Below are 9,702 nucleotides of genomic sequence, written 5' to 3'. Positions count from 1 at the left end.
GCAGGAATGGACAAACCAGTTGCTATGCTTGCCAAGCACAGGCTTGCTTGCTTTTAGCAAATGCCTACTGCAACACACATGTGGACAGACTGATCCAACATTGGTAGAGTTTCACCCTTGATCTTTATGATTGATTCCACACTAACAGCACAAAGTTACTTTGGGTTAGGGCTTGCATTATCTGTCTACTACCTGTTGATAATCAGTTTAAACACGTCATCTCTCCATGCCCTGACTCAACCACATGCTTGTGCACTATACTGAAACAAACATATTGTAAGCATTAAAGAAAGTAGCAAGTTTCTTATTAAGTTTTAAATCAGGTTTTTATAGAATAACCAACAAGCTACTAACTGATATTTGATGTTTCTGGATGTTAAATATGAACAGACTTAAAATTAAAGAGTTTCCAAAATCCTGGAAGAGGAATTTAAGTTACTATATTGATACATTTTAATACTGATGACATCAAATACATCTTCATTGCAAAAGTGTCATTTAATCATGTTTTATTCTTCCACATCAATGAACAAAGACCGACTTGGTGGCTAATTTTATCCTGACTAATCTAATATTCAGCACTTTTTAAGAATTGAATGAATCCCTCCTTTTCTAACTACTTGTGTCTTTATAAGGTTTACATTTTACTTAAAAAACTATTTCTTTATTTCAGTCCATTGAATCATTTGTTTCCTGCTACCTCATTAAACTTCAGACATGTAGAACAATCACTAGTTCTGGTCACACATTTACATTACTGATCATCAAGTTTTACATTTGCTATAATAAACATGAGAAGCAAATATCTACTGAAATTCATACTTTAAAAGGTGAGTCCTGAATATCAAAATAATCCACTCAGGTTTATCCACGACTAAGTCTATGTCACTGGATGCTTTGAATGCCTTGTGGAAGTTTCTAGATTCTAGCATACTAATCCTGATAAATTCACAATTCTACTTGCTTCCTGATTTTCACGCATCCAATAGAAGTTGTTCCTATTCACCTGCCATGACCCTCTTTGCAATAACTTTACCATTCCCCATTCTCTGCTGGGATTTAGGTGCTTCCTTGGTTATTATTCTTTCCTTATAGGCAAAATAAAAACCTTGATATTCTTATAACTTCTCTTTTGACTTTTGAGAACAGAAAAGTTTTTCACTTAGGCCTCCAGCAGACATTACACTTCAGATGTGATTAACCAGTTAATCACGTCTTAAGTAGTAACCAGGCCAGACATTCAGGCAATTAATGGAGTCATAAAACAGGGAATAAGTCATAAAATTATTATTAAAAAATATGTGTAATAACTTTGTGGCTGGTTCTCATCGCACCTTAAACTGAACATGGTCAGCACCAAACAGTGTTCCCAGTCTCAGGAGTGCACTGGAACCCTTCAAGACTCCTAGGAGCACATCAGAGCCTTGAAGGGCTCCCATGTGCTACCAAAGCTGGGAGTACCAGTCAGCTGCTAGGTGCTGCCAGTTGTGAGAGCACATTGGAGCCCTTCACTCTAGTGCGTTCCTGTGGTTGGGAGTACAAGTCAGCTGATAGACACCTCCGGCCTCAGGCGCGCACCTATACTTTGAAGGGCTCTGGAGTAATCCTGGGGATTGGAGCACTGATAAGCTAATCAGCACTGGTCACATGTTCAATATCAAGTGCAATGGGAATCAATTACAAAGTTATTATACATACTTCCCGATCATCTGAGTGGCAGTCCCAACCACAGAAGCACACTACAGCGAAAGGCTCCAGTGGACTACCACAGCTAGGAGCACCAATCAGCTGAATGATCATGATACCAGGCTCCCCCTGCAAGAGCAACAGGACACTATTGGAATCTGATCCCTGATCCTACAAATTGCACCTCCTGCCATATACGTGTGGCATGGCAGTAAGCATGATTGTTGGGATTGCGGATTAGATCTCATCACACCTAATGGAATGCCTGTCAGCAGCCTCAGAAACTGAAATTTGAGCATAGCAGGCATTCAAGGGATGTGGTGACAGACTGGTTAAGACATCTGTTCCTGACTCCAGATGGTATAATTTTGAAGCCTCACCCTGAACCAGTGTTGAAGGCTGCCTCCTGCTGTATGTGGATACCTGGTCATTCAGGTTGTGGGAGATAAAAGGTGCCAGGATGTGATGCTAGATGCATCATTTCCTTGTGTTTTGTTGGTTATAACCCATCTCTTCTTATAATAAGACCCATGCTAGTCTGGTGGGCTGCTCATCTTGGGCAGACTTTTGATTTTTTTGATAGGCATTCAAGCTATTTTTGAAAAACAATCCTTGAATCCTTCAAGCTATTTTTGAAAAACAAACCCAAAAAGAGAAATAATCCCTTCAGACTCACTCCCTTCCCTTTCCTGACATCCTTCTGTTTGTAGACTATTATGATGATACGTTAAAAATTCTTTTGCTCCTACAGAGGCAAAGGCAAAGTTAAGCCATTATTTAACAATTGTGTAATTAAGGCCTCACCTACACTATAAAGTTTTTCTGGCAAAACTCCAGTGCTGCTGGCAAAGCTTTAAGTGTGTTCACACCCAACCCTTTCTTGCTGTGGACAAACCTTCCTTTCTCCTGACAGTTATACCACCTGTGCTGAGTGAACTAAAGGTTTTTGCCTCTGTCCAGAGTCTGGCAAAAGGTTTCTGCCTTTGTTCCTTCAGCAGCAAGTGCTTTCTTAAGGTGCAGTTTGCACTCTTGTAGCACAGCTGTGGAGCACAACCACAAACAAGATGCCATAAACACATGGATACACTTGGATTTGTGGCACAGTAGTGTCAGGTGATGTCTGCCACAAGCAGTTCTGGCAACAAAGGAAGGTAGGTTATGAGTACACAAGGCCTAAATACTTCAATCTTAACTAAAGCAAAATGACCACAAAGCCCATTTAACTTTCCATATGTACCTCTTGTGTAGTCATCTACACCAGTAGCTAGCATTCTTGATTGCATAGCATTCTGCACTTGTCATTTATGCCAATGTAAAACATTACAAGGGGCAAAGGTGAATTGGTACCTGAAAATTCTGGTAAAGTAAGGATTGTAGAATTTAGACCTTTCTAACTATTTTTAAGTTTGATCCTTTTACTTTGGATATTCATACTATATTTTGATAATCTGAAATGATACAAATCAAAATCAGTATCTAATGATTAACATTATATAAATATTTTCCAGGAATATTTTCAAGTATTCAAATAGTATTTCATGGTCTCAAAAAGCAACTTCTGCATAAACTGGAGAACTTCCTCATATAGTCAATCTACCCTATCACGGAAGTGCTGTGCAGAAGTTTCAGTATGAGTTATCCTTCTTTGTATTTCACACCACTGTGAAATACATCTGATATGTTCTGCATCAAAAACAGCAGTTGAACTGAGGACAAGGAGCAAATCAAAACTGATCAAACTTTTGTACCGAGACTCAAAACACACATGGCCAGTAAAGCACTGTAGGAGAGAAATGTTACGTTCTTGCCTTCAAGAAAGCAGGGAAAATGGTTCCAAATTCAACCAATTGCTTTCTCCATGAAATACACTTTTTAAAGAAAGCTGCATATACGCTGGTGATTTTTTAATGGAAATTAAGGCGATGCAGGCATTGGTATACCAAATTACTGCTCACATGCGAGTTGAGAGCCAGAATCCAAAAGTTTTGAGCAATAACTTTTTCCACAAGTTCTCGCACTGAAGTCAACTCACAAAAAAGTGCTAGTCTCATTTACTATTATGGAAGGCAAAGGTACTTCACAGTGAGTTTAACCATTTAAACACTGGCTCAAAGTTCCTCTTACTTACTACAACAGTCCTTGTGTTAATGAGTTGAGGAAAGGTTTTAAAATCTGACCTGTGCTAAAGAAAATGCATTCCAGGGACTTTGACTCTTTTTGGTTTGGCTGTTAAGTTTGCTCTTAAAAGAATATTTAAAAGACTAAAAGAGGGATACTTACAAAACACTCATCTTTAACTCTTCATGAAATATTGCAGTGCCCAAGCAGGTATGGAAAAATGTTAGTTTGGTGTTGATAATAAAATTGATTTTCATCCTCCATGTTAGGTTTTTTGTTTCTTTTTAATCGAACCATAGGAAGATACATTTCCTCCTATTCCTTTGTTGCCGCAACTGCTTCCAAATTCATTTTGTTCTTTGACTATAAATAAAATAATAGCTGTACTACTAAACTATTGACAGGGAAAGCATGGAAATTAACCATGACCTGAACTAAAAAAAAAGGGGAGGGGATAAACTTGTTCAATTTCCGTATTTCTTATGCTGGATATTTGTGAGCTTGTTCATCTAGATCAGCGATTCTCAACCCAGGTGCCACAGCACCCTGGAATGCCTAGAGATCCGGAGGTGCCCCACTGTGTCACGCAATATTAACACCATTAGGTCTGCAAACACGATCCACAAGATAAACCCAGGGGCAGGACCCAGACATGCAGGTACGTGTGGTTTGTGATGCTTCAAACCTCTTTGCAGTGCCACAAACCACACCAGTTGCATGTTAATCAGTGTTCGCTGCTGCTAATTTGCAATGCCGGGGAAAAATTTGCTACTGGGATTTCCCGGTAGCAAAAAAAATAACCTAGAAAAAAGTGGCGCAAACCACGCCAAAGTGGCAAGCACCAGAACAAATGCAGAGACTGGACCTGGTCTCTCATCTCCACACAATGTGGAGCCCCCCTGCTGAGGCACCCTGTGCCCCAGTCAGCTCCTCCCTGGCTGGCTGGGGTGCAGTGTGCTGCAAGATGGGAACAGCTGGCTGGGGTACAGTGTGTCTCAGCATGGGGGCTCTGCAGTGGAGCCCCTGTGCTGAGGCACACAAACAGGGAAGCAGCCAGCCCAAGACTGCCTGCTCCTGTCTTGATGTACACTGCGCCCCAGCCAGGCAAGAAGAAGTTGGCTGGGGCACAGGGAGGCTCAACACTGTGGCCCTGCAGCATGCAGAGATGGAGATGCTGCTCCCCCATCTCTACAGGGTCCGCTCACCAGCTGGCCAGGGCATGGGGTGCTTCAGCACGTGGGATGGCTAGCTCTGGTCTCTCACACCCCTGCACAGCACATGGCATAGCGGTACAATAGGTCCTGCTGCAAAGCACACAGGCAGGGGCATGCACTAGGACACAAAGTAGCAGCACAAGTTTGTGCCACTACTATTTGTGCTCCTGTCAAGGCATGCCCCTGCTCGTGTGGACCCAGCCAGGGATTTCAAATATGAATCCATAGCATCAAAAACATTCTGACCTGTTGTGGTCTTTCTTGAGGTCTGCTCTCTTAATTTTCTGTAGTCAAAAAAGTGAGTGGAAACAAAGAGCTGGCATTTTCCGAGGCGTGCCTTAAGCCTACTGAGAGGTGCCATAACCCTAAAAAAAAAGTTGAGAACCACTGATTGAGATACTCAGACTATTATATCACATTCATCCTTCATTTAACCCTACAGCCTTGATCCTTCTATCCTATGCTAAATAACTCCATATTGCAAGAGGCAGGTGTCTGCAACTGTCTTATGAATTAAATTATTTTAAGCTTTCACAAAAATTGTTTTTGACAGTCGAGTGAAATTATTTTAGCCATTTAATAAGGGTATGTATTTGTTTCTGGTTAATCATATTAAGCACAAATATCATTTTAATACTATACTAGCACAACTGGGTTTTTCTTCTCTTATCAAATTGTGCCAAAAAGCCTGTTCCCTACATGAAACAAAAGTTAAAATAGCTCTCTAAATTTTATGCTATGAATGTGCAAGTAAAAACAGCAAAAATCCTCAGCTTCATGTACATCTGTATGTAACAGGTATGGGTAAATATTATTTCATTCTACTTTGTGGTACTAAATTGAACATGGATTGAAAAGAAAGGTATGAGAGTCCCCGCAAAGATATCACCTAGAACAGAATAAATAAGATACTTTACCAATGTGTAAATGTGGGTTAACACAGGGGTACTAATATGATTATTCCCAGTGAAAAACAACTTGACCATGAGTACTTTCACTGATTAGTGGATACAGCATTACTTGGACTCAAGAGACTTGGGTTCCAGTCCTGGCCGTGTCAATGACCTGTCTTATTAAGACAGGCAAATCACTTCACCCATCTGTGTCTCAATTTCCTCATCATTAAAATGAGGTTAATGATACCCATCTTCCTTGTAAAGCACTTTGATAACAAGTGATGAAAAGCACTCAGGCAGAGCTAGGTATTATGGAATAAGTTACTATTCAGAGTAAGTGAGGAAATCACATACACCTCACTTAAGGAAAAGGCATGGCTACAGAAGAGCATCAATGTAATAAGTGGTATCAGCTTTGCTGAAAGTGGGAAGGCATGAGTTTCTTTCATGCCCATAAAGGGTTAACACTAGAAAGAGAAAAGATTCACTTTCAACACCAGAATTCCTGTTTTATTTCCTCAAATTGAATTATTGTCCCTACTTTTTTTTTCCTCTCAATACCTCCAAACGAGTGCCTGGAGTATCCGATGACAATATTACCTGATTACCTAGCTTATGCAGTAACACAGAAATCTTGTACAGATGCTATGATCAGCAAACTTATTGTGGGCAACATATAATGTGAGGTTTGGAAGAAAAGACAAGACAGGGTGGAAACAGAAGGGAAGTAAATGAGACTTTACACGTTGTTCTCGTGAAATGAGTGGGGAGGTTGCAGCACAAACTGTCTAGTGATGCACATTTCATTCCTGTGCTGAAGTCTGGGAGGAGGGGGTGGGAAGGAGGGGTTGTTTTTGGTTTGGGTTTTTTTTTGTTCATTCGTTCGTTTATGACAAATAAATGGAAATCCTAAAACTTAGGGTCCCCTATGAGTTTAGAAAAATGCTTCAACTGAATTATCAATGCCTTAAAAGGCTTAATGTATTATAGTAATGATTGCAAACAGCTGTAGCATTATGGGCTCCTTTGTGAAGTTACTACAAATCCTGAATAAACTGTACTGTTCTAGGAGCAAACCCAAAGCTGAATTGAGCATTGATAGCTTTTACCATTGCTCTGGGAGGAATAATCTGCGCCAGTGTCCTATGTTTGGCAGAGCTTACTTTCTTACTCTGACTGTGGGCAGTAAGGGGTCAAGGGATCCTTCACCAGTAAAGGAGGAGGAGTGCCTCAGGGAGGCTGCAATTAAGGCAGACCATGCAGTGAAATAAGGAGGCATCTAACACGGGGTACACAGGACATGCAAATTACAATGATTAGCATTGTGGCCACTAGGGCTGTGTACAATTTGTAAGGTATGCCACATTGTTGCTATGGAAGGCATCTCCATTTTCTGAAGAGAAAAAGAATTTCAATTTCTGCATTGCAAACAGAAGGCCAGATTGTGCCATGGTCCAAGGAAGCCATGCAGGAGAGTAACGGGGAATCAGGTGCCAACACATGTGCATTGCCCAGCAAAACTCATGGGGATAAAGGAATATGAGAACTCTCTCAAGGTCTGTGAGGGCTGACACATAATAGGCCTCCCCGTTTTTCACTAGCTAAAATAACTTCCTTCCCAGTGTTCCCTCTGGGACTATATACCCACAGATAATCTAGGACTCAGGGGCATGCCCAAAGTTTCAGGCTAGCTCGTTCCAAATGACAATGTGATGCTATATTTGAGGTATCTCCCCCTATATAGTATTTTTAACATTTTATTCTCTTGCCATTAAAGTCAAGGATATGGACATGCAAGCAATCCCCTCCTATGGTGAAGAATGAAGCAGCAGCCTAGATTGCAAATTGGTTGACTAAGAGGAGTGTGCCGGGGTACAGAATAAAAGAAATGCCATTTCTACATGCTTCAAATCGTCTCTATAGAGTAGTGAATCACAGCCTTCCTACCTCAGGGGAAAGAGCTATAGTTCTATAAGGAAATTTTAATAGCTTTGAGAAAATTCCAGTGTTACACATTCTCTACCTCTGCATATATATAAGAAAACATACTGGAAAGCACTCTGTTTGCTTGTTTAAAAGTGGGTACCTAAAAGTATGGCAGATCCACTGTAAGTAAAGAACCTACCAGTGCTCAGCACATCAAAAAACTTCTTTTTTTTTTTTAATTATGTACCTAAAGAAACATCTCATGTGAGTGCCTAAATTGGACACTAAAAATAAAAATGGGCTTTGATGTACCTAGTATATATGCTCATATGTATGTACATGTCATAAAGAACTTTCAGGGACTATCAAAAAACTGAGAACTTAGTTGGCTATATAAGTTATACTTGACTGTTCACTCTTCCTTTCCTAGTAATGGTATGTCAAAATGTCAATCAAAATTTCAGTTCTCTAACAAATGCTTTTCCCCTGCTGTTATTGCTGTCTAAAATCATGAATGCATCATAAAAGTTACTGCAGTATTTTGCATTATACATACAGGCTAAATATCATCAATACAATTTGTATACAGAGCATTAACTATATATTTATTATAGCTCTGTACAGCGGTTCTATTGATTTCTTTGTCATCAAGTGCATACCACTTGACTGCAAATATTAATTTGAAGGGACTATACAAATATTTTTATTCTATGTTAACCCACTGCTTTTTTTCTACCTTGGAAGTTAAGTTATATATGTAGAATACCTAATATCTAAGGGTAGGTTATCCCTCTGCTCATTAGCAATATGAAAAGGCATAAAAAAAGCAAGCAAGACCTTTCCCCAAAACTCTGATAAAAGCAGAAGGCATTCCTTCAGACCCAGATTGAGGAAAGCACTTAATATGCACTTAACTTCAATGGGACTTAAGTACATGTTTACAAATAAGCACCTACGTGCTTTCTTGAACCAGGGTTCTGATCTCGGTGTGGCCCAAGGTTTTCACAAAATCTTTATAAAGACCCACATCTTAAAGTCTGAAAGCTGTGAACCTAGTAACTTTGGCCACTTCTTTTAATTTTAAAGGCATGCAAAAATGGATACTGTCAATTTTACTGGCACTGAACTTTTACCATATTGCTGCTGGTCAAGAACAGCAAAGGCTGATTTCCGGACTTTTTTTCTTTGCTGTGCCTAAGAAGCAAAGGTTGGGATTCAATGCTGAGGAAGCTTTTTGCTTGCCAACAACAGAATGCCACCAGAATTTTGAAAAAGCAAATCCATCCTTTCCCTCCCCAGCCCATTGTCACCCATGAATAAAAAGGCAAGAGAATAGTTGTCAGGTAATATCAACATCAGATGCCACAGGCAGTCACCAGTTTTCCTTTCAGCTGCTTACCAGTGTGGCTCCTTTTATGTACCATTAGCACATTGGGCCCAATGCAAACCATGCCACAGACGTCACATTTCAGTTTACCATTCGGAAGACGGATTCCTCCCTCGCTTGACAGATCCTGGATCTTTCTGTTATCAACCATCTCGTTGTTCTCAGTGAGGGGTTCTTCCAGGCTGCTTCCTTCATCATGACCCCTGAGCTCATCTTCCCGGTTCAGGGGTTTCCTGTCAGATTCCTCATCACTTTGCATTTCTAGCTTTACTGAATTTGCTGAAATTAGGGAAAAATATATATGTATATATAATAAAAATCAATCTTTTCCTAGTTCCAATGAGCTAATACCAATATCAGTATTATTTACAGTGGTGCCTAGCAACTCCAACCAAGATGAGAATCCCATTGTGCGAGGTGCTGCGTGCTGCATATGCATATGGTAGCCATAAACCTCACTCTAACTGATCTGCAA

General features: G+C 40.2%; 1 protein-coding gene across 1 annotated transcript in view; it reads right to left on the bottom strand.

The window, feature by feature from the left end:
* Positions 1 to 9,500, bottom strand: part of IKZF2 (IKAROS family zinc finger 2) — a 67,609-nt gene extending 58,109 nt beyond the window's left edge. Inside the window, exon 1 of the mRNA XM_025202489.1 lies at positions 9,240 to 9,500. Within this exon, the coding sequence (XP_025058274.1) occupies positions 9,240 to 9,486 (247 nt within the window). The 5' untranslated portion in view covers positions 9,487 to 9,500. The remainder of the gene's footprint in view (positions 1 to 9,239) is intronic.
* Positions 9,501 to 9,702: the final 202 nt, after the last annotated feature.

This window comes from Alligator sinensis, unplaced genomic scaffold (assembly GCF_000455745.1).
Source record: "Alligator sinensis unplaced genomic scaffold, ASM45574v1 scaffold730_1, whole genome shotgun sequence".
Taxonomy (NCBI): domain Eukaryota; kingdom Metazoa; phylum Chordata; order Crocodylia; family Alligatoridae; genus Alligator; species Alligator sinensis.
Note: the sequence above shows the minus strand (reverse complement) of the source record. Positions and strands in the feature narration are given on the sequence as shown.